We start from the raw sequence: 26,459 nt of genomic DNA, 5'->3' as shown, positions 1-26,459 counted from the left end.
TGCCATGAAGTATCCCTTGGAGATCAGTTGTCTGGCAGTGACAAATGTCTCCATTTTGAAATGTTGATACTCAACAGATTGATTTAGTGATGTTAGGTCAATGATGATGCGACATCCACCATCTTTTTTGGTTTTAATAAATATATTTGATACAAATTCCAATGGCTCATGTCTGGTCCTTTCAATGACTCCTTTAGACATGAGCCTTTCTAGTTCAGCCTGTCCTTCCTCCTTCTCTTGTTCAGTGGGAAGGAATACCCTTTGGGGTATATGCTGAACCGGCGGTATTATGCCTGTTTTAAATTCAATTTTGTATCCACTAATACTGTTGAGTATGTATTTGTTGTTAGTGATAGTACACCAAACATGTTTAAACAAACGTAAACGCCCTCCTGTTAGTAAAACACCCTTAGTCTGTGTATGTTGACAGGAACCAGACCCACCTACCTCCATGTTCATTTTTGGGAGCGTCTCCGTTGGTGGGTTTGGCTCGAGGGCGTTCTCGTTGGTGCTGTCACGGGGCGGCGTATCTTCCCACGGCTCCGCCCTGGGCCCCTATCTAAAAAAGAGCTGTGGGGGTAGTGAGGAGCGGTCGCCAGGCTTTCACCAGTCCGGTATCTGCTGGTGGATGCCGAGGGGTGCTGCCAACTGGGTGTCTTCGCCCTGCTCGGCGCTGGTCCTGCCCTCATGAGGCCTACTGGTTTAGCAGTGCCTCTTTCTCTGGCACAGGAGCTTTGCAAAGCCCCGCATATTTGGGGTTGAGGGCAGGCCTAATGTTTTCCCGCCTCAAGTTATTCATCTCAAAGTGGGTGTTGCACATCAGAGCAAGGACATCCTGTTGGGGTGTAGTGAGGTCCGTATTCTCTGCGGACCGAGCAAAGGCGGTGATGGCTGCGGTATGGAGCTTCAGGATGCGCTGCATCTTCAGCTCTTGGCTCCTTATGTGTTGGCCTAGCTGGCTCCATATCTGGCCATTGACGGTCTTGACCCGCAGCGCCTCACAGTTCTCGGGTGCCGTATACGTCTCGAGAGCCTCCTGGAGTACTTTCTCCTGGAGAGGCTTGTTGGAGAGCCGGTTTATGCTTGCCGCCATTTTTGGGTTCAGCATTCTCCCGGCCCTCGGGGGCGCCGCATATCTGTTGACCACACCCAGCAGCTCTTCTTCCTCCTGCTCCCCTGGCATACTTGTGCAGTCGTCCGCCTGCCCCTGCGATAAGCCAGCCCAGTCCTGGCCTCCCTTGCTGACCTCAAACAAGGAGGGAGCAGAGGGGTGAGGTGACGGTTTGGAGGAGGCCTCAGCCCGTCCTCCCTGGTGATGCCTTGCCTGCATCTCCTGCTCGAGCATTTGCTCGAGGAGCTGCCTCATGCAGCTTAAGCGGCTGTCTCCCCGTTTAGCCGGTGGAGAATGTTCCCGTTCCTCCGACGAGTCGGAGACCACCGGCCGGTCCGTTTTACGGGTGGATTTCCTCCCTGTGCGAGGTGTTGAAGTCGGCAGCACAGGGAGCGGCTCGGGGTCGGGTGTACGGGAGCGCTCAAATTGCTCCTCCGCCGCCAGTGGCTGCCGCCCAGATGTCGACCCTTCCTCGGGGGGAGTTGGGCAGGCAGTCCGTTTAGTTGGTCGCTTGCGGGTAGCCATGCTAGCGACTTCTCTGCAATACAAAAGACTCACTTACCTGAGGTCTTGTCTTTATCCTGCAGCTGGAGAGCCTGGCTCCAGCTGCCGCCGCTGTTGCGCTGCTGGCGTAATGCCGCGCCTGCGCACTGGGTGGGTTCTTCACGTAGTCACTCACGTGACTCCGAAGTAAAATAGGACATCAATTGCTTCACATTTCAGGTAGAAATTCCTTTTCTCACAAGATGTGACATGTTTTTAATTAGAAGTAGAAAAAAAACATTCATGGGAGAAAGCTTTGGTCTGGTCCATTATTAATAAGAGAACAGAAACATAGAAACATAGAAACATAGAAACATAGAAACAGAAAGGGCAGGGCCCCGATTCATGCTAAATTTGTCAGCAAGTTCCACCTATGCATAATAAAAATAGAAGATGTGGGAAACACTGAGCAGGTCAGGCAGCCTCTGTGGAAAAGAACAGATTTTGACCAATCCTGTTTTTCTCTCCAGATGCTGCCTGACCTGCTGTGTGTTTCCAGCATTGTTCCAGCGTCTGCAATTCCCTTTATTTTTTACCTGTGTAGAGTTTAGTTCAGTTTAGACATACAGCATGGAAACAGGCCCTTAGGCTCACCAAATCCACATCAATCACCTGTACACTATTTCTATGTTATCCCACTTTCTTATCCTACATACACTAGGGAATATTTACAGAAACCAATTAACGTACAAACTTGCACGTCTTTGGAAAGTGGGAGGAAACCAGAGCACCTGGAGAAAACCCATGCAGTCACAGGGAGAATGTGCAATCTCCATAAAGACTGCACCCATCGTCAAGATAGAACCTGGTCTCTGGTGCTGTGAGGCTGACACTGTGCCATTTATTGATACACATCTGCATATCCCAGAGATATTGACAGACTTCCTGACATTTAAAAAAAAAGGCCCACCTCAAGTTCAGACCTTTGCAGTCATTTACAAAAAAATTCAGGATCAAATAAGGATTAAATAGTAATAATGTTCTTGCATTATAGCAAGAACATTGTGAGATATACTTAGACGTTCTGTGTTTAATAATCTCACTCCCCTTGTTTCCCTTACAGTCGGTGTGTTTGTCTAGCAACTAATGCAGCCTGCCGTGACCAGCCTTATTCCTATGTGTACAAATACATGAATATTCGATCTGATAGATCTGTTCCCTCCGATATCTTCCAAATTCAAGCAACAAGTATCTACCCCAATACTTTCAACACCTTCCAAATCAGCTCTGGGAATGAAGGAGAGTTCTACTTGAGGGTGAGTAATAAATGTTTATGTTGGTTGAATATAAAAGATGTTCCTCAAAAATCTGCATAATAACCACAACACTCCCTGTGGGAATCAGTGTAATTAGCATAATTTTTTTTAATTTAACTGAGAGCCAGTCCTAAAATTTGATTATAATTGGAATTAATTCATCAGCAGTAGTGTTTTTTCTAGTACCTTCCAGCTGAAAGGGGCCAGAAAATAATGCGTACTCACAGAATAGGAGTGGGATGGGTGTTAGGTCTCCCTAAAATAATTATTTATTGCCCCCACAGCCTCTCTTGGGAAAAGATTTTAATTTTACTAAAGATTCTACCACCTTTCTTGAGAAGTTCCAATCTTGTTGGAAGCTACCAATTATTGATTTGATGAGAAGTTTCCAGCCCTATAGACTCTCTCTTTCCCGCCCTCCCCCCTCATCCCATTGTCTTCCAACAAAGTTCAATACAAACTTGGAGAACCGTGACATTTTTTGAGCCTTAATCATTAAAGGGATGAAATAACTTGCTCAAAGAAAAGTTTTCATTTAATCACTTTACTCTCGATAACAAAATAAGTATAAACAGAGGTTATTGGAAGCCTAAACCAGTATCATCCAGGATGTCACAAGCACAACACCTGAGGGACATGCTGGCCGGCGGAGGCAGCTTTGAAATAACGATTGTGGCACTTTTTTGTAACTGACCCAGAATGTGCCTTTGAAATGTGCAAATTACAACATTCATTTAAATATAAGCATAGCCTTTAGCCTTAGGTGCAGCAACGCGGAACTGAGGCAGATGCAAATGGAGATTGAACAGGCTGACTGTGACATAGCTCACTGACAGGTGGGCATGTCATTCAAACAGCAATAAGTCTCTCTGGAATTAAGTGTTACTTAAATTCTGCTGACTGATATCTACTTACATCTCTTTATGGCACACATGCCCCCATACTACAGGCAGGAATGTATTTGAACATTATAAAGGATTTGCCAGGTTACATGAAAGATTCTTTCTTTGCTCTCCCCACTATCCTTCCATTATGTGAAGGGGAAATGGAAGAAACATCTGGCACTCTTCAGAGGTGCAGCAAGAGTAGAAATCAAGAGACACATATTGCCCTTCTAGCTTTCCATTACTAGGACACCTAACTCATGTGCAGGGTAGAAAATGAAAAGTCTCATATTTCATATTTTGAAATTTACTGCATTGTTTATTATTTAATTATTTTGTGCTCCCACAGCAAACAAGTAACGTAAGTGCAATGCTCGTATTAGTGAAGCCGTTAACAGGGCCAAAGGAGTACATTGTAGATCTGGAGATGCAAACAGTCAACAGTATAATGAACTACCGAACTGTGTCGGTGCTGCAGTTGACAATAGTCGTGGGGCCTCATCCATTCTAATTTTGTAGCAGTGATTAAATACAGCCAAAGGAAAACATTTCTTACCACAGCATTTAACATTCTGGTCTGATTATGTAAGTTGCTTTATGATTCAATTTAACCTTCACTTTTGTATTTCTATGTTTTTATTTGTACAAAGTGCCTTCAATAATGACCGTACTAAAGTAAATATACGTTAGAAATTAATATTTAAAGCTGCATAAAGCTCTATAATGTTTGCTATTCAGCCCAAAATTAAGTACTTAATATCATGATGTACAAAGTTGTTTCTTATCAAATAAAATGTACTTCCTATATTAAATGTTGCCTTTGAAATATTTTTATAACTGCACAAAGTAATCCCAATAAAAATCAATATCAAACTCTTCTGTTTTCACAAAGCAATTTCATAGGAAGTACAAATTTTGTAGTAAAATGACTACTTGCACTGACTTTCACTCCTGCCTGAATGTCGTGAATTTCAAGTGAAGTTTCAAGTATTTCTTTGTCAAGATATAATTTTCTTAGCAAAAATGGTGGTATTATGGTGCATCCTCCACAACTATATTTTCTAACACTTACAGACATTCTAAATATTTGGTAATTGACCTTGAAATACTACAAAATGCACACCTCTTCCTGCACACGGTCCAGCTCTCTCTATACTCGACATATCCACATGCCTGTCGAAAAGCTTAAATGGCATGATCATATCTGCTTCCACCCCACAGCTGGCTAGGCGTTCCTGGCACCCTCCACTTGATCAACATTTATGTCCAAGACATTTAAATATATCATAAACAACTGAAGAGGTTCTAGCACAAATCCCTGCGGAACACCACGGGTCACAGACCTCCAGTCAGAATATCACCCTTCCACTACTACCCTCTGTCTTCTAAACAGTTCAAGAGAAAACAATCTAAGTTTGTCCAACCTCGCGCATTAGCTTATTCCTTCTAATCTAGGCAGCATTCTGGTAAACTGCTTCTGCACCCTCTCCATACCCTCCGCATCCTTCCTGTAATGAGGTGGCAAGAACTGTACACGATAATGCAAATGTAGCTTAACCAATGTCCAATATCGCTGCAACATGACTTCCCGACTGGTATACTTAATGCCTGATGAAGGCAAGCATACCATTACACCTTCTTTAATTGTGTTTCCACTTTCAAGGAGCTATAGACCTGGACCCTGAGATCCTTCTGTACAAATACTGTTAAGGGACTTGCCTTTATTTTATACTTTCTCCTTGGTTTTGGCCTCCAAAAGTTCAGCACCTCATACTTGTTCAGATGAAACAGCATCTTCCATTTCTACATCCACTTTTGTAGGTTATCTATATCTTGTTATATACTTTGTCAGCCTTCCTCACTGTGACGGCAATAATGTTGGTGTTGTCAGCAAACATACTAACCAACATATCTACATTTACATCCAATGTGTTTGTATATATCACAGACAACTGGGGCCCAGCACAGATCCTTGAGGAACTCCACTGGTCACAGGCCTCCAGCTACAATAACACTCTTCCACTACAATCCTCTGTCTTCCATGAGTAAGTCAGTTCTGAATCCCAACATCCAAGTCACAGTGGATTCCATGCATCTTAATCCTCTGGATTAGCCTACCATGAGGGACTTCATCAAATTACTGGTCTTACTTCGACCATTGATATCTGTGCAGTTTCCTGTTCACTGTTGTATTCTTTACACAAGTCTATACCTGGGGAACTTTCACCTTATTAAACATCTTTGACAAATATTTCTGATTAGCCTTATCTTCTCTCTTACGGTTTTCCAAATCCTATTGCGATAGATTTTTGCATCTCTCTGAAATGAGGAAGCATGGTACCATATACCATAACTATTATGTTGAAACAGAGAAAAAATAAAACTGTTTAATCACTCAGCAATTATCTAAACTGTGAATTTGACCAAGGTAACGTGCCCACTGCCCAGTCAATCTTGATAGACACAAAATGCTGGGGTAACTCAGCAGGACAGGCAGCATCTCTGGATAGAAGGAATGGGTGTCGTTTCGGGTCGAGACCCTTCTTCAGACTGAAGGGCCTGTCCCTCGAGCATGCTACCTGAATGCGGCAAGCGTGACCTAAAGGGCCTGTCCCACGAGTATGCGACTGCATGCGGCAAGCGCAACCAAATCAGAAGCGGGTGCCGCGCGGAGGTCGAGTGAGTGACATGAAGTTCGAGCGAAGTCCGCGGGAAGTTCGCGCATTACGTACGCCGTTGAGGCGGTGCGTACGGTGTCGAGGTGGCTGCGGGCCGGAAGGCCGATGCCGCGCGGAATTTTTGAACACAGTCAGTTTTTCGGAGCCCCGCGCTATGTCGGGACCAGCTCCACACAACTCTATATGGCTCCGGCAATCGAAGTGGGACCGGCCCCGCGAGCCGTACGGCTCAAGCGACCACGTTAGGTTGCGCTTGCCGCATGGAGTCACATGCTCGTGGGACAGGCCGTTTAGAATCAGGAGAGAGAAATTGTTAGCTAGAGGAAAGTGACAATATAAAGATAAAATTTAATCGGGAAGACAGTCAGATTGGTCGGAGAACAAGGATGGGGGGGGGGGGGGTGGAGGGAGAGGGAAAGCAAGGGTTACTTGAAGAGAGAAATCAACATTCATACTGCTGGGTTGTAAGCTGCCCAATTAAAATATGAGGTGCTGGTCCTCCAATTTGCATTGGGCCTCACTCTGACAGTGAAGGAGGCCCAGTTCAGAAAGGTCAGTCGTGGGAATAGGAGGGGGTTCCTACACAATCTTACAAAGTCCTCCTCACATATGTCTGGGGAACAGTGTCCAAATTAGACTGTTCAGCCTGATATAGTTGTATTAACAAATCATATCTCTCATTCCAGGTGCAGACTATTCTCTAAGTTACCACTGAGGTCTCTCTTAAATCACTCTCCTCTCACCTCAGGCCTATGCCCTTTAGGTTTAGAATCAACCACCCTGGGAAAACACTGTGAGCATTGACTTTATTTGTGCCCTTCATGATCTTGTGCGCCTCAGTATGATCACCACCCAGCCTCCTACAATTCAAAGAAGCACTGCTACACACCAGCCTATCCAACCTCTATCTAGCCTTGGCATCCAATGACATTATCCTCACCATGTAACCCATTATCAACATCCAGGATCACCTTTGAACTTAAAACCCACCAGATCAGCCATCAAAATAGCTTGGCTACAAGAGCAAGTAAGACATTGGGTGCCTTGCAGTGACTGACACTGCTGCCTGTCAGGTGTGATTTTCTGGATGCGCACAACTCTTTAAAGCATCATCTTGGATAAGGCATCAACTTGATTGGAACCCCATCCATGGCCTTAAGCATTCATTCTCTCCACCCCTGGTGCACAGAAACCATCATCTCCAAAATGCATTGCAATTAACCATTTAGGCAACTTTTTGGCTTCTCCCTGACGTAACCTCCACTTGCAAAACGGTTCCCTTCCAAGTTGTACACAAGCCTGAGTTGAACCTATCAGCGGTCCTTCATTATTGCCTCAATTAAATCCTGGTACTTCAGCACAACAGATCTGGTGAGAGAATTCTGACAAAATCTGGAAAAAGAATCAATGACAAAAGTACTAAAATGTATCTGACAGTCAGGCAGCTAAGGTCAGGTAAGTTACCCAAGTCTAGATATCTGTCACTGTTACTATTTGGTCTGCCTGTTATATAGCACATCTTCGAGACAGAGTCATACAGCATGGAAACAGGCCCTTTGTCCCAACTTGCCCACAACGACCAAATACACTGATCCCACCTGTTCCCCACTTGGGGAGGGAGGGGGGAAGAACAAAGGACAATTGGGCCCAGCATTGGGAAACCGGGGGGGGGGGGGGGGGGGGGGGGGGGGGGGGGGGGGGAGAACTAAAGAGGATCCGCCATACTTTGTAACTTTGTCTGCGCTGTCAGTTGTTGCTATTTGTATACATTGGGTATGCACGCAAGGAATTTCACTGCCTTGTCACATGTGACAATAAAGGATTCCATAAAGTATTCCATTCTATATCTCTCCAGACCTATGCTATCCGTGTACCTGTTCAAATGTCCTTGAAATATTATGATAGTATCTGCCTCAACGGCCACCTTCGGCAGCTCATTCCATACACATATCACCCTTTGTGTAAAAAGTTACCCCGCAAATTCCTACTAAATCTTTCCCCCTCACCTTAAACCTATGTCCTCTGGTTCTCGATTCCCCTATTCTGGACAAAAGACTGTGCATTTACCCGATCTATTCCTCTCATGATCATGTATCCCTTATCCTCCTGCGCTCCAAGGAATAAAGTCCTAGCCTGCTTAACCTCTCCCTACAGCTTAGGCCCTAGAGACCTGGCAACATCCATGTCAATTTTCTCAGCACCCTTTCCAGCTTGGCAACATTTTTTCCTGTAACATGGTGACCAAAACTGAACACAATACTCTAAATGTGGCCTCACCAATTTCTGAGATAACTGTAACATGATAACTCCCAACTTCTATACTCAATACTCTGGCTGATGAAGGCCAATGTGTCGAAAGCCTTCTTGACCACCCTGTTTATCTAATGTTGCCGCTTTCACTGAACTGTGTACCTGTACTCCTAGATACCTCGGCTCCACGACATTCCCCAGAGCCCTGCCATTCATTTTGTAGGTCCTGCCCTGGTTAGACCACAAAATGCAACGCCTCGCACTTCTCTGTATTAAATTCCATCAATCATTCCTCAACCCACCTGCCCAACCGATCAAGATCCTGTGCCAATTGTTGCCATCCATCCACTATCTACAATACCACCCACTTTAGTCCTTTCTGCAAACTTGCTAATCATGCCTTGATGACCTCTGAGATTCTCATTATCTTTCTCTCTCTCTCCCTCATTCTCTTTCTCTCCTCTCTCTCTTTCTACTTCTCTCTCTTTCTCACCAGAAAGGTGCATTGTCTTTACTCAAACTTATCCATATTTCACAGAAATTTGGAAACACACTGTACAGTATATCACAAAGGGGCCTGAGTAACATAGATTTTACAACAAAATATTTCTGCTGCACATGTGTCTCCTCTTTCTCTTCTATCTGTAACTCAATCAGCATATTTCTATTTCAATCTTCTGCAATAATTTATTTAGCTTTTATTTTTAAAGAGTAAACTTTAACATGTGTAGGGCATAATTCCCAGTTGTTAATTTTCTGGTAGGTTTCACACCATTCTATATTTAATATGTAGTTCATTGTTTTTAGTAGCAAATAACCGAAATAAAGACATTGTGCAAACATTGTATGTTGATTGCAGTGTTCAAAGTTTTGCCACATGTTAATATTCACTTCTGAAGGAATAATATCCATCAGTTGAGTTATGCAGACCGCCTTAAAATTCATATTTATCATAAGTAGATTTTTTGTTTCTTTGTGTTTCCATGACAACAGGTATTGTAGTATGTTCTTGTTTATAACTTTATCACATCTTGGTATTGGCGAGCAGCTGCAGATGGGCACAGTCTGTCCACCAGGGACAAAGATCTCTGCTGACACGAGGGAATCTAGTAACCACCTCACATTTCTGACCCATGGGATCATCAGATTTCAACAGCAACTTCTTGTTCATTCAGGGTGGGGAAACCTGTGTTTTAAAATCCAATACTTGGTTACATCTGGAAATAGGAAACTGTTCTCCACTCATCTGGTCTGCATATTTCATAAATTAGGGCTCTGCAGGCACTAAGCTGAAAAGGAAACTTCTATTCAGCAATGCTTTGTCATATTCATTCAGCCTTTGCTGATTTAAGTAGTTTGTCAGTACTTTCCTCCTCTGCTTATGTCTTTTGTGTAAAAGGTTAAACATCCCAAGCAAATATCATCCATCCCAAGCAAATACCTTCATTTTTGCTGGTACATGGAAAATGGCGTTGACTGGTGAAAGGACAGAATCTGAGAAGAAATTAATTTTCCAGGATAGATAAATATATTTGGGTTGGGATTATTGAGAGAGGCAAGAAAGGAGATTGTAGGGGCCCTGATGAAAATCTTTGTATCCTCATGAGCTACAGATGAGGTCCTGGAGGACAAGAGTAACTAATGTTGCTCCATTGTTTAAGAAGGACAGTAGAGCTAGTCCAGGAAATTGTAGGCTGGTGAGCAGACAGTGGTTGGGAAACTATTAGGGAGGATTCTTCGGGATAGCATTTGGAAGAAAATGGGCCAATTAGGGATAGCCAACTTTGCTTAGTCTAAGGCAGAGCTGTCGTACAAACTTTGCTGAATTTTTGAGATGACAAAGGTAATTGATGAGGGTAGGACAATGGACGTTCTCTACGTGGATATTAGTAAGACAATTGATTAAGTCTCTCTTGTTGAGCTGATCCAGAAAAATAAGATGCATGCGATCTGCGGTGACAGTCGTTTGGATTTAGAACCGGTTACTCGTGAAGACAGAGGGTTGTGGTGGAGGGATGTTATTCTGCATTGGAGATCTGTGACCAGTAGAGTTCCGTGGGGATCTGTGCTGGGACCTCTTGTGTTTGTGATATATATATAGACGACTTATACGTAAATGTAGATAAACACAAAATGCTGGAGTAAGTCAGCAGGACAGGCAGCATCTCTGGAGAGAAGGAATGGGTGACGTTTCGGGTCAAGACCCTTCTTCATCTAAATGTAGATGGATTGGTTAGTAAGTTTGCAGACAACAACAAAATTGGTTGAGTTGCAGACACCAAGGAAGGCTTTCAAAGGATACAGTGGAATTGAAACCAATTACACATAAATAGCTGAGAAATGGCACATGGAATTTAATGAGAACAAATGTAAGGAGTTTCACTTTGAAAGGTTGAATGTAAAGGGAAAGTATACAGTTACTGGCAAGATCTTAACAGCACTGATGTACAGAGGAATCCTGGGCCCAGGTCCATAGCTGAAAGTGGCAACACAAGTAGATAGAGTATAAAAAAGGTGTTTGATTGCTTCTCTTCATCAGACAAGGCATTGAGTATAAGACTCAAGGGATCATGTTGCAGCTAAATTTGATGTTGGTTCGGCCGTATTTGGAGTTATTGTATGCAGTTCTTGTCAGGAAGAATGTGAACGCTTTGGACAGGGTGCTGAAAAGGTTTACCAGAATGTTGCCTTCATTAGAGGATATGAGCTATATGTAGAGGTTGGATGAGGTAGGATAGTTTTCTTTGGAGTGTTAGAAGCTGAGGGGAGACCTGATAGAAGTATATAAAATTATGAGTGGCATAGTGAGGGAAGACAGCGAGAACCTTTTTCCTCGGGTGCAAATGTCAAAGACTAGTGGGCATAGCTTTAATGTGAGAGAGGCAAAGTTTAAAGGAAATGTACGAGGCCAGCAACACAGAGAATGTCTGGTGCCTGGAACGTGCTGCCAGAGGTGGTAATGGAGACGCGTACGATAGTGCCATTTAAGAGATTATTGGATAGGCACATAGTTATGGAAGGAATATTCAAGCAGTACAAGCAGAAGAGATTACTTTAGCCTGGTATGATGTACGGCACGAACATTGTGGAACAAACGGCTGTTCTTGTGCTGTACTGTTCGATGTTCTATATTTTAACAGGGTCTTGGTGAGACCACACCTGGAGTATTGCGTACAGTTTTGGTCTCCTAATCTGAGGAAAGACATTCTTGCCATAGAAGGAGTAAAGAGAAGGTTCACCAGACTGATTCCTGGGATGTCAGGACTTTCATATGAAGAAAGACTGGATAGACTCGGCTTGTACTCGCTAGAATTTAGAAGATTCAGGGGGGATCTTATAGAAACTTACAAATTTCTTAAGGGGTTGGACAGGCTAGATGCAGGAAGATTGTTCCCGATGTTGGGGAAGTCCAGAACAAGGGGTCACAGTTTAAGGATAAGGGGGAAATATTTTAGGACCGAGATGAGGAAAAAAATTTTCACACAGAGAGTGAGAGTAGATGTGGCCCTTGAGCTGAAGGGATCAGGGGGTATGGAGAGAAGGCAGGTACAGGATACTGAGTTGGATGATCAGCCATGATCATATTGAATGGCGGTGCAGGCTCGAAGGGACGAATGGCCTACTCCTGCACCTATTTTCTATATTTCTATGTATCTATGTCTCTATAAATCAACAAAATTTCAAAAAAACTCAACATTCAAGTTTGTGTTGTGGTGATCAGAAAATTAATTTTCTGAAATCTGCAAAACATTTTCTACCAAAGCAATCTTTAAATTCAGATCAGATACTCTCCTGGCATTTAGAGATGATGGACCAGCAAGAATGAAAGCCAACAAAAACTTAAAGAGTGCTTGAAGCGCAATCTTCTGTACAGATGAGGTTTGCCAAAAATGCATGCCATTTATAAATTTTTTGTGAATGAAAAACAGAAGTTGTTGCTTGCTCCATTTAAATCAATTTCAATGTAACATTAACTACTCACCACCACCTCTCAACCCAACCAAAACCATTAAAACGAAGCAAAATGTCCTAATTAGGTAATTGATTGGGACATTTTCCTCCTGCAAGCTCGACAGAGAAGGCCATACAGTTTGAGTGTGCTTTTTTTTCTTGGGGGAAATTTTACTTCCAAAATGTTGCCATTTTTGTATTTATCAAAAGATATAAACAACTCTTCCTATATAAGCAAAAGCTCCCATTAACATGGAGGTGAATGCGTGTTATGTAGATAACAAGCGGACAATAATGAAATGGTCATGGAAAGCTTAGCTTTTGTAAAGCAGCAAGCTCAGATGCAAGTAATAAATAGGAGTAAAACTAATGATAATTAATTTTGTTACGAATTGAAAGATCAAATCATGATGGGGGGGGGAATTAAAGACCAAATGCTTATAAGGATCATTTTAAAAGAATTAGGCAATAAATTTCAACCAATTTGAATTTATGAATGGGCGGCATGGTGGTGCAGCAGTAGAGTTACTGCCTTACCGCGCTTATAGCGCCAGTGACCCGGGTTTGATCCCGACTACAGGTGCTATCTGCACGGAGTTTGTATATTCTCCCCATGACCTGCGTGGGTTTTCTCCGAGATATTCTGTTTCTTCCCACATTCCAAAGACGTACAGGTTTGTAGGTTAACTGGCTTGGTATATGTTTAAATTGTCCCAAGTGTGTGTAGGATAGTGTGTAATATGCGGGCATCGTTGGTCAGTGAGGACTTGGTGGGCCAAAGGGCCTGTTTCCACACTGTACCTCTAAACTAAACTAAACTGAAGATAAATTGTGCTTTACAAATACAATACCAATGACCTACCGGTAGGTCATTACCTATACATTGTTAAAGCAATTATATTATCTCTCGTTAGAAACAAGGAACTGCAGACGCTGGTTTATAAAAAATACCTTACACAAAGTGATGGAGTAACTTAGCAGGTCAGGCAGCATCTCTTAGGCACATGGTTAGGTGATGTTTCAGGTCAGCAACCTTCTTCAGTCAATCTCTCCAAGAGCTTTAAGTGCTTCACATGCAATGAATCATTTCCATGTCCAAATACATTTTGCTATAATGAGGCCACCTTTTGAGCACACATTAAATCTCGCAAATATTAAACAGATGACTGACTAATGGTGTTGTGTGAGAAAGGAATGTCAACCAGAATATTGAAAGAAAAACTTTCCTTTATTTAGATGGCACCCTGGGGAGCCCTGAATAGCAGAATGAAAATCTTGGTGAAACACTGTGAACAAGAAAGCTCGCACAAAAATTCAGGTGGTCAATGCACTAAATTGTCAACACCTTGTGTTCAAGTGGTATATGAATCCACAATATTCTTGCATAGAAAGTGATACAACATGAGACAAATTAGCAGTCACAGACATTGCAGCCAAAGTGGTAGGAGAATTGAGTCTGCACTCCTGAGAAAAGTGATTTCTGCAGCAGTAAATATGTAATGGGGCAGAATCCAACCTCACTAAATTAGGCAAAGTTAATATGTCTAAGTAATTATCGTGGGAAACTGGGGCATTTGTTATGAGACTAGAAAGAAAATTCAGATAATGTGCTTCCTTCCCTGCCCAGCGGATATTTTAAATTACTGACAGCATTGAATAAAATACCATGAGTTAAATCCTTTGCACTCTAAGGGATTTTTTTCCAACAAAATCTTTCCATTCAGGGTTTCCAGTTTCAATGCCTTGAAAGAAAAGAAAGCTCCCAACATCAACATTGACTGATTCTGCTATTGTAAATGCTATTAGGCTGAAAAGAATGCAGAAAAGATTCACGGGGGTGTTGCGAAGACTCAAGGGCCTAAGCTACAGAGATTAAAAACTCCAATAACGTTTTTGGTTCCTTCTCTGCTTCCTCAGTCTTTAAATATGAATGGAGCAGTGAATGGTAATGATCTTCCCAAGAGTTTTGGGCTGAAAGTCCCTGAAGATTCCTTTAAATAATAGCTGTAGGTAATTCCCCGCAGGTAAGCATGCAGAGAAGATTTACAAGGATATTGCCTGGACTCTAGGGTGTGAGCTATAGGGAAAGGTTCGGCAGGCTACGACTTTATTCCTTGGAACACAGGAGGTTAATTGGGTGATCTTATTTGGTGATCTTAAAGAGATGTGTAAAATTGTGAGGGGAATAGATAAGATGACTGCTTAGAGTTTTATCCCAGGGTAGGAGAACTAAAGGGGCAACTTTTTTGCACGGAGGCTGGGGATATTGGCTGGTGAAGAAAACTGATATTGCTACAATTATCCTTCCAGTGAATATGAATGATTTTACAGAGACAGAGTTGGTGGTATCATTCCAACGCTTTGAGGGTTCTGTTAAAGGTAATGGAGCACTTAGGAGGGCAGGAATCACTGTTGCCCAATGGATCATAAGTATTGAGCCCGGTCTGATCTGTTGGATCTTCAAATGCCATTTTCTTAATCAACCAAAGGCAAAGCTGATGTGGGTATGCCCTTGTTAGAGGATGGTTCTCATAATAAGAGAGATAACAACCTAGCACTTACTGTCAGCAAGATGAAAGAGTTAATAGTTGACTTAGAAAACATTATATCTAGTATGTCATGTTTTTGCCCAACTTGTAAATAATTACAGGATTTGATCTCATGTCTGTTCACAGATTTTAAAGCATAGTGTGCCACAGCTAGTAAAACTGCTTCTCCAGTAAACTAGGCTCAATACTGACTTCTGGTGCTATTTGTGTGAACAAAAACAGAACAACACAGCAATGGGATAGGTCCTTTGGCTCATGATTTGTGTAGCAAACATGATGCCATATCAAACTAATGCCTTCTGCCTGCACATAATCTCTCTATTCCCTGCATATCCATGTGCCTATATAAAAGCTCTTAAATACCACCATCATATCCACTTCCACCCACACACCGAGCAGCGCATTCCAGCACTCACCACACTTGGTGTAAAATAAACGTGTCCACACATCTCCTTTACAGTTTCCCCCTGTCACCTTGAAGCTAGGCCCCATGGTATTTGATCATCATTTTATATTCTTCTATCAGGTCTCCCCTCACCCTCTGATGTCCCTGCGAAAAAAATCCAATTTAGTCCAATATCTATTGCACCTTGTATTCAGATGAGTTGCAGAATCTGTGAGGAGTTGATGGGAATGTGCTGAAAATAATATGGGATTTGTACAGATATTCAGTGGATATTTGAATGTTAACGTGGGTTCAGTGAGTCGAAGGCCCCGTTTTCATGCTGTATACTTCTATGAATGCCGAATCTATTTATAAGATGCTGATTGAATGCAAGCTAGAGAAGAGGCAGGTAACTCCAGTTCACTAATTTGTGCATTCCACACTCAATAGACTATAAGTAGAATCGGTGTCCAATTTATTCAGTTAGCTTTCCTGACTGGAAAATTGAGACCATCAGTTTAGAGACCATTATTATAGAACTCCATCTCTGAAACTTCACTGGTACTCATTCTGATTTCTTGTTACATGTTAATCTTTATGATGAAGATAGACACAAAAAACTAAAGTAACTCAGCGGGTCAAACTGCATCTCTGGAGAAAAGGAATAGGTGACATTTTGGATGGAGACCCTCCTTCTGATGTCTAGCAACCTTCCCAAAAAATATAATTAATTGTTTTAAAGATGTTAAATTTTGGCATTACATTCCTTTTAAGTTTAAAATAAGAATATTGACCTTAAGAAAAAAGGTAGAATTTTAAATGAAAATCTCCGCTACCCAAGGAGTAACACAAACCATCCCAAGCTTTGAGACAATTATCTATAAGTATCACCATAAAGATATCTGTTTAAAAAAATAACTTCAAGACAAAATAATCAATGACATAGTACAAATACTAGATATTCTGATGCTTATCTAAAACAGATGGTGTTCACAAAAGGCTTCAACTTTCTGTGAGCACTGAATTTCCCACCTCCATAAGTGACAAACGCAGTTTAGGAGTTAAAGGTTTAAAAATATATAGGTTATTTTATCTGCCACAGCAGAGTTAAAAAGTTTTCTGTTTACTATTCATAAGAATGTCAACACTCTGCCACTCATCAGAATTAACAGCAGTGGTATTCATTTCCTCTGAAATTAGGATGGCCAACTTCCAATTTTATTTCCCACAAAGAAGCATAGCTCACCTCCCTGACGGCAGTGAACAACCTAACAATTACACTCTTAGCTCAAACTGCCTTGGACCCCATTTCACATCAATCATAGAGACACAACGAAAAAACAAGATATGTTGGAAGTCAGGAACTTTCAATACTTGCTTATTAAATTAGAACAGTGAACAGCTTTGTTTAACACTACTAAAATAATTTACATGAAAATTCCACTGGGATGTTTAGATGTGAATCATAGTGTCATTAGAGACCTTGAGTTAAATTTTCCATATTGCGCAAATCTGCTCAATATGGAGACCAGCAAATAAGTGATCTAAATCAAAAATGTATCACCTCTGGAGACTAAAGTTCAAATTGAGCCAGGGGACAACTAATGAAGATTAGTTCCCCAGATTGTTATTATCGGTCACAAGGAAAAGTTGCTGACAATTACAATCCACTCAGTGGACATGACTCCACAGCACAAAAATGCCCCATGTTTGGCAATCACTGCTTCAAGAGATTTGGTATGAATCTGAAAAAAGCAATGTTATCATATGGTGATCTTTTGAGGCAGCACACTCAATCTAAAAGCACAAGGTCCACCTCCAACCTGGATGAATAAATCTGATCTCTCCATCACAGTAAATATCTATTGCTACATTTTCTTCAATAGCAAAACTAAATCAACCGTGTAAAGTTCAAACTAATACATCAAATGATCAAGCGACTTCTTTGAGGAGTATATGGGATGTAGGAGTGCACTTAATAAGGAAATTAGTTGGGGGAAAAAGGTGACAAAAGATATCTGTGGCAGACAAGGTAAAGAAGAATCATAAAAGATACTATGTTAAGAGCAAAAGGTTAACTGAGGAGAGAGTAAGTCCCCTTAAGAATCAGCTGGTAACCTATGTGTGGAGCCATGAGAGATGGCAAGTTCGTAAATATTTCTCATCTGTATTTACATGGAAGCTGATAAGTTTAGGGAGAACAGTGATATTATAAAAGCACATCACCATTACGAAGGGGGAGATGTTGCTGGTTTTGAAGCTCATAAAGGAGAATAAATCTCTGGGGCCTGCCCATGACATAGGACAGAGCGGGAAGCAAGGGTAGAGATTGATGTGGTCCTACAGAGATTTCTGTATCTTTGTTCGTCACAGATGAGATAGTAGAGGACTGCTTGGGTCCACTTCAGTTGGTCCATTGCCACAATAGGTCAACAGCAGATACGATACGATACAACTTTAATTATCCCAGGAGGGAAATTGGTCAGGCAAGTCATAAAACTCACCAAGGTACATGAAACATTAATTTAAAATGATGTGTGGAAAGTCCAGGATTGGGGATGTGTAGAGATTTGGGGAGGACAGGACAAAGGGAATAGGGATCAAGGAAAATGTAGAATAGATCATTGTTAGTTGGGAGAAGGTAACAACGATGCAAACAGAGATAAAATGTAGTCAGAGACAGTAAGACTAGTCAGAGAACTGGGAAGTGGAATGGAGAGAGAGGGAAAGAGAGGGAAGTTAGAGAAGTCAATGTTCATACCGCTGGGGTGTAAGCTGCCCAAGCAAAATATGAGGTGCTGTTTGCGCTGGGCCTCACTCTGACAATGGAGGAGCCCCAGGACAGAAAGGTCAGATTGGGAATGGTGGGGGGAGTTAGTGTTGAGTAACCAGGAGATCAGGTAGGTTTAGGCGGACTGAGCAGAGGTGTTCAGCGAAATGATCGCCGAACCTGCGCTTGGTCTCGCCGAACGACAGGAGTCCACACCTGGAACAGCGGATGCAGTAGATGAGGTTGGAGGAGGTGCAAGTGAACCTCTGCCTAATCATGAAAAGACTGTTAGGATCCTTGGATGGAGTCCAGGGGGGAGGTATAGAGACAGGTGTTTCATCTCCTGCGGAGATGGTGGTTTGGGTGCGAAAGGACAAGTTGACCTGGGATTTGTGGAGGGAACGGTCTCTGCGAAAAGCAGAAAAGGGTGGAGATGGGAAGATTTGGCTTGTAGTGGGAGCCAGTTGGAGGTGGCGAAAATGTCAGAGGATTATTTGTTGTATTCGACGGCTGATGGGGTGAAAGGTGAGGACAAGGGGGACTCTGTCCCTGTTACGAATGACAATAGACAGTAGACAATAGGTGCAGGAGTAGGCCATTCGGCCCTTCGGGCCAGCACCGCCATTCAATGTGATCATGGCTGATCATCCCCAATCAGTACCCCGTTCCTGCATTCTCCCCATATCCCACTATCTTCAAGAGCCCTATCTAGCTCTCTCTTGAAAGTACCCAGAGAACCGGCCTCCACCACCCTCTGCGGCAGAGAATTCCACAGACTCACAACTTTCTGTGTGAAAAAGTGTTTCCTCGTCTCCGTTCTAAATGGCTTTACCCCTTATTCTTAAACTGTGGCCCCTGGTTCTGGACTCCCCCAACATCGCGAACATGTTTCCTAGGTGTCCAAACCCTTAATAATCTTATATGTTTCAATAAAATTCCCTCTCATCCTTCTAAACTCCAGAATATACAAGCCCAGCCACTACGTTCTCTCAGTATATGTCAGTCCCGCCATCCCGGGAATTAACCTTGTAAACCTACGCTGCGCTCCCTCAATATCCTCAAGGACCTCTTTGCTCCTATACTCAACTCCTCTTGTTATGAAGGCCAACATGCCATTCACTTTCTTCACTGCCTGCTGTACCTGCATGCTTACTTTCATTGACTGATGAACAAGGACCCCCAGATCTTGTTGTACTTCCCCTTTTGCCAACTTGACACCATTTAGATAATAATCTGCCCTCCTGTTTTTGCTACCAATTTATTCACATTAAACAGCATCTGCCATGCATCTGCCCACTCACCCAACCTGTCCAAGACACCCTGCATTCTCATAGCATCCTCCTCACAGTTCACACTGCCACCCAGCTTTGTGTCATCTGCAAATTTGCTAATGTTACTTTGAATCCCTTCATCTAAATCATTGATGTATATTGTAAATAGCTGCGGTCCCAGCACTGAGCTGGGGGGAGAGGGAGCAAGCGAGAAGCTACGGGATATCGAGGAAAGTCTCGTCTATAATGAAAGAGGGGAACCCCCATTCCCTAACGAATGAGGGCATCTCCGATGACCTGATATGGAACACCGCAGCTTGGGCGCAGCTGCGGCGTAGAGGGAGGAATTGGGAGTTGGGGAGAGTCTTTACAGGAAAGGGTGGAAAGAAGTGTAGTCTAGACAACTATGGGAGATAGTGAGATCAAGAGGAGACCAAGGAACAACAGATGCTGCTTTACATAAAGGGACACAAAGTGCTGGAATAACTCAGCAGGTCAGGCAGCATCTCTGGAGAACATGGATAGGTTATGTTTTGTGTCGAGACCTTTCTTCAGACTAATTGTAGGAGGAGAGAAGAAAACTGGAAGAGCGGTGAGGCAGGAAAAAATGTGGCAGGGCATAGGTCAACGTAAGCAAGGGGGTGTTTTGATAGGTAGATATTTGGAACAATAGCCAGAGATAAAAGCAGAAAGTATGACAGTTGCCAATTGTGAAGCTAGAGGGAGGAGAGTAGTCGGAGGGGATGGGGAAAGGGGAGAAAAGGTGGGAATCTGGGTGGAGAACAGGGAAGAGTAGAGAGGGGAAATGAGTGGGGGAAATGGGGAGGGTGTGGGGGGGAAGGGGGTGAAAGGAGGGGTGTGGAGGGAGTTAGTTAGACATTACTCCAATTTTCATTGGTGGGTGTGTAGTCGAGAGAGTTAGCTAATTCAAATTCCTAGACATTAATATAGTGGATAACCTGTCCTGGGCCCAGTACATAAATTAAATCACAAAGACGGCAGACCAGCACCTCTACTTAGAAGTTTAAAAAGATTTAGTATGTCACCAAATACCACTGAATGTATTGTAGAAAGTATCCACAATGGTTGCATCATGGACTGGTGCAACAATTCCAATACACAGGAATGTAATTGTGGGCACAGCCCTTCCCACCATCAAAAGCATGTTCATGAGGTGTTATCTCTAGAAGGTGACACATATCATCAAAGATCCCCACCATGCCCACTTCTTGCTGCACCCATTGGGCAGGAGGTACAGAAGCCCAAAAGCGCACAGCATTAGGTTCAGGAACAGCGGCACAGTGGTTGGGTTGGTGTCTTACAGCGCCAGAGACCCAGGTTCGATCCTTCGATACTATGGGTACTGTCTGTATGGCGTTTGTGCGTTCTCCCTGTGACCGCATGAGTTTTCTCTGGGTGTTCTAGTTTCCTCCCACATGGAGATTTGTTGGTTAATTGGCTTCTGTAAATTGTCCCTGGGGTGGAGGACAGAACTATGCACATGTGATCACTGGCCAGCGCGAAGTCTGTGGGCCGAAGGGCCTGTTTTCACGTTGTATCTCTAAACTAAACTAAACACCTACTCTCCTACTACTATCAGGTTCTTGAACCAACCTGTACAACAGTAATCCTACCTTGACAAAGGAACATCTCTTGCACTATCATGGACTTGTTTTTTTTCCTAATGGTGTTATTTGCACTGATAGTTTATTTTTTGCACTTTTTTCTTTCTTATTGTCTTGCAGAATTTTATATGTAATTTTTTGTATAATTTATGCTTTTGTGTGAATATCTATGTGCCTGTGATGCTGTTGCAAGCAAGTTTTGCGTATACATGTAACTCACCGCACTTATGCATATGACAATTAACTCAACTTGACTTGATATACTTTCAACTCCTCTCGGTTATTGTTTACTTGCACTTTATTCTGCCTTTCATCTTTATAGCACTTTGTCTTTTCGAATAGGACTGGGTATAAATAGTTTTGTGACTTCTCTATTGGGTCATTAAATGAGTTATTGATTCCCCAGTGTCGCATAAGTATCTGACTCTATTCCTATTAATAAGATCGCTGCAATACACTTGGATAATGATGGGTGACGTTTCGGGTCGAGACCCTTCTTCAGACGGTCTCGACCCGAAACGTCACCCATTCCTTCTCTCCAGAGATGCTGTCTGTCCCATTTAGTTACTGCAGCATTTTGTATCTACCTTCGATATAAACCAGCATCTGCAGTTCTTTCCCACACTTGGATAATGATGTCCCATTTTGAGCATCACTGCCCTCACCATCCATTTCAATATTGTTATTCATCCAGAAATATATATCAATAATTTTGATCTATGAATTGATGGGTTAGGGTATTATTATAGCCCCTGCAATTTCCAATATACCTGCCATTTTGTACAGTCTATTGCTCTGGCAATTATGAGGTCATCCTTCTACCTGCAAAATCAATTTTGCTTGCTGTATCGTTTCTCCTCATGCTCAGATTCACTTCTCAACTTGCTATGATCGATAGTGCATTTCTTGGACTCAACCTATTAACACAGAATGCCTTTGTCACTTTTGATGGGTGCAATACTTTGCTTCCCATCCTCATTGCTGATGTATAATATATGTCAATGGATGCCTGATAACCAACAATGACCATTTGAAGAGTGTGCATACAAATACATATAAAACATCATTAACCCGAAATAAAATCCCTCATATATACTCGAGGGCTTCTTACAAATTGCTCTCTGGAACTTTTGTTATTGAAGCCCATACAGCAGTCAACCACTAGACACAATCCTCAAACAAATAACAGCCTTCCAGCAAAAAAATATTGTTCACAACCAATATTGCCTTCACTGCAGCTATTTTTCAATCTTGTTTAAGTTCTGTCTGAACATTCAATTTTGATTGTAATAATGATTAATTTTTGTATGATATATTTTGCATGGGAACACTAGTTGTCTGGCATATACATGTTATGCCTGCCACAGCTGCACTGTTAATTAAAACATTATACCATGTAATGTTATAGTTCTGATGTTACCCATCCTTGCTGACATATGGCATAAATGGAAAATACTGGCAAAACAGATGGGTTTTACAAGATAATAACAGAAATAAGAGTGTCAGATGTCATTAAAACTGTGTAAATGTGAAGTTCAAGTGATTCGCACCTAAACTGGGCACATGAAACTACATTACAGTATTGAGCTCCATGCTAATTTGTCTTTTAACAATATATGCTGATTTTATTTGTTAAAGCTATATATTCTAATTGACTTTAGAACTGCTCCAGAAATTCAAACTGTGATGTCTAGTTCCATTTATTATGGCCATCTGGTATAAGCAAGGCCAAGGCAACATTTAGGATTGTTTGGTAGTGACAAGTAGCAAATGTGCTATATAATCCAAGGTAATACCTTTCTCCAACATGAATAACCTATTAGGTTTCTGATCACAGTGACCAGAAACTCAATTAGACCAGCCACAAATACTGTGGTTACAATGGCAGGTTGCAGGCTGAGTTTTCTTCAGAAAGAGAATCAACTGTTGACACTTCAAGGACATTCCAGTATGTGCAAAGCACGTCAGCAGCTTAATGGAATACTCTCCACTTGCCTGGATGGGTTCAGCTCAACAACTCTAAAGAATCTCAGCATTATTTATGGCAAAGCAGTTCACTCGATTGGCACCCCATGCATCACCAGCATACACGGGCTGCAATGCATCAAATCTACACAATGCATAGCAGCTATTCACCCAGTCTATTCCAACAGCACCAACTCAATCCATGATATCTGCCACCAAAAACAAGCACAGAGCACACGTAGGGACCTCACCAACTTCTGGCTCCTCTCAGAGTCGTATATAATCCTGACTTGAAGTTATCGTTAGATTTACATCATGGAACTTCCTCCTCAACAGCTCTCTGGGAGTGGCGTTACTGGAATGATTGCAACAGGTTAATTGCCCAGATCCTGAAATGACTGTAATAAATATTTATAAAATAATTAATCATAAAGGAGATTTCTCACGTAGGGAAGTTAATACAGCACAAAACAGTACAGTGGAACCTAATTTTAGGTGCCAACTATGTAATACCGTAATCCATTCTATGTACAACCTCTAGTTTTATGTTATGAGAAGGAAGTAAGCAAGACAAGAAAAAGAAAACAATAGAAAGAGGAAAAAGTGGAAAAATAGATGGTAGAGAGTAGAAAAACGTGAAGTGTGTATATAAAAAATAAAAAAGAAAGAGAGAAAATGGAAAGTAGAAATAGAAGAGAAGGCCCCTTAAAAGAGAATTTTTCAAATCTGTATTCGGAGATGTAGATCTATCCGCGTCATGAACTGAAATCAGCAACTGGAATGATTGCAACAGGTTAGTTGCCCAGATCTTGACATGACTGTAATAAATAATTATAATATAATTAATCATAAAGGAGATTTCTAAAGTCTTATTTAGTTTAGTTGTCTAAAAGAAAAGAAAATATTATTATATCTTTGCATAAAATCTTTCAGCCCATCTCAAGCAAATCCTTAAGTGAAGTGTAGTGAATGCAACTACTTCACATTAAACCAAATATTTCAATGAGAGGAATGGCTATCTTGACTGACAGCGACAGGCGGAAAAAAGAGAATATGCTGAAAATAGTCATCAGGGTCAAAATAAAGTCAACATTTCCGACCAATGATCTTTCAGCAGATCTGGGAATAGAGAAAACTGATGTTTTATAGAAGGCAAGGAAAAGAAGGAAAGAAATAAACATTTAAGATCCAAAGGTTAAAGACATGTAGGAAAGTCACAATGATGGGAAGTTACCTCTTAAAAATGCTCATGCAATATGTTAGTGTGATCAAAGATGTGGACCAACACAGAAACGATAGCTGGAGCAGCTGAATCTGGATCATGTGAATAGAGTGATGTAAAAAGAGGCTATGACAGGAAACCCTTTTACCATTGACATAGGAATCATTCAGATTAAGCCAAACTGTACATACTGCCTCCGTGTATAAGGCTAGCTAGAACACAACAAACCAGAAGAGTGGTGTTGTAGTTGAGTCCCAATGGAAGGGAAACAATTACAGCAGAATATCACAATAGGAGAGTTTAATACTACAATAAAGTGGATCGGAAATGTAAGAAACATAATTTGAATATTATATGCTTGACAGGTCCTCCCAGGGTTAGAGCATGGTTCCATTCCTGAGAAATATTCATAACCTGAACAGTTCACAATTCAGTAGTCTGGTCATGAAAGGAGAACCCCACACACCAGATGAATCCTGCAGAGGTGGGTTGTTCCATAGGAATAGGTAGTCTGGAAAAACATTTTAAATCTAATTTTGTCAACCTTAATAATAAAGTCGCTATTAAAAAAATCACCCCGAGCTATCTTGGGCTAATATTGATATTCTTTTTTTAAATTCTACTGTAGGTGTGCTTTTAAACTTTAGACTGCTGTTGGCCTGGACAATGTGCTAACTGGAATGTATTCTTCTTGGGTTTGATGTGACAAAATTCAGGCTAGCAACTAGAACAGTTAGCTGCAGCACCCAAGCAGCCAGCAAATCAATCCCGCCAGTTTTGCAAACACTCATTTATATGTACGGACTGTACAAAGGTCGGGCACACATAAACTGGGGACGACGTGCATAAGCAGTGATGAAAAAAAGCATGATTTCAAAATTCAAGGAAGGATCAATAATTGAGATGATGTCAAATATGTTCAACAATATGTACCGAACTATCGACAATGGAATAATGGAATTTTTACTTGCATAGAAACATGGAAAATAGGTGCAGGAGTAGGCCATTCGGCCCTTCGAGCCTGCACCACCATTCAATATGATCATGGCTGATCATCCAACTCAGTATCCTGTACCTGCCTTCTCTCCATACCCTCTGATACCTTTAGCCACAAGGGCCACATCTAACCCTCTTAAATATAGCCAATGAACTGGCCTCAACAACCTTCTGTGGCAGAGAATTCCAGAGATTCACCACTACTTTCTACAGTTTAATTGACCCATCAATATAATAACACACACATGAATATAAAATAAGCAAAAACAATAAATTAATGAATTAATAATTCTAGATGGCCACCATCATGCAAAACCAAAGTCCATAGTGCAGCCAAAAACACAGCACACGTGGAAGATCATAGTTGATGAGATAGTTGTGCAGTTCAAGAGCCTGATGGCTGCTGCATAGAAGTTGTTTTTGAACCTGGTGGTCATGGTTGCCAGGCTCATGTGCCTTCATCCTGATGGTAGTGGTGAAATGAGAGCATGGCCAGGGTGGTGAGGGTCTTTTGCAGCTAGTGCCTCCTATAGATCCGTTCGATGGTGGGGAGATCAGTACCTGTGATGGACCAAGCAATATCCACCGCTCTCTGTAACCTCCTTTGTTCCAGGGCATTTGAGTTAGCAAACCAGGCTGTGATGCAACCAGTGGATAGGCTCTCTATCCTACACTTGTCGAAGTTTGACAGAGTATTCAGAGGCATACCAAATCTCTTCTACCTTGTAAGGAAGGCTGTCAAAGATCAGCTGCAGAAATGGATGGGGAAGTGGCAGATGGAATTTAATCCAAGCAAGTGTGAGAAGTCGCACTTTGGATGGTCAAATGTAAAGGGAAAGTAAACAGTTAATGGTAAGACCTTGAACAACATTGATGTAGAGAGGTATCTTGGGGTCCTAGTCCATAGGGTGCTGAAAATGGAAACACAGGTAGATAGAGTGCTAAAGGAGTAAGTATACTTGAGTTCTTTGTTGGGGCATTGGGTATAAGAATCAGGAAGTCA

General features: G+C 41.9%; 1 protein-coding gene across 1 annotated transcript in view; it reads left to right on the top strand.

Annotated features, from left to right (window-relative positions):
- LOC129699788 (EGF-containing fibulin-like extracellular matrix protein 1) overlaps positions 1 to 4,670 on the top strand; it is an 86,586-nt gene extending 81,916 nt beyond the window's left edge. Inside the window, exons 10-11 of the mRNA XM_055639876.1 lie at positions 2,718 to 2,910; positions 4,144 to 4,670. Coding sequence (XP_055495851.1) covers positions 2,718 to 2,910; positions 4,144 to 4,305 — 355 coding nt within the window. The 3' untranslated portion in view covers positions 4,306 to 4,670. The remainder of the gene's footprint in view (positions 1 to 2,717; positions 2,911 to 4,143) is intronic.
- The last annotated feature ends 21,789 nt before the right edge of the window (positions 4,671 to 26,459 follow it).

The sequence above is a fragment of the Leucoraja erinacea genome, chromosome 8 (genome assembly GCF_028641065.1).
Source record: "Leucoraja erinacea ecotype New England chromosome 8, Leri_hhj_1, whole genome shotgun sequence".
NCBI lineage: Eukaryota > Metazoa > Chordata > Chondrichthyes > Rajiformes > Rajidae > Leucoraja > Leucoraja erinaceus.
The sequence above is the reverse complement of the archived record's forward strand: the minus strand, read 5'-3'. Positions and strand labels throughout refer to the sequence as shown.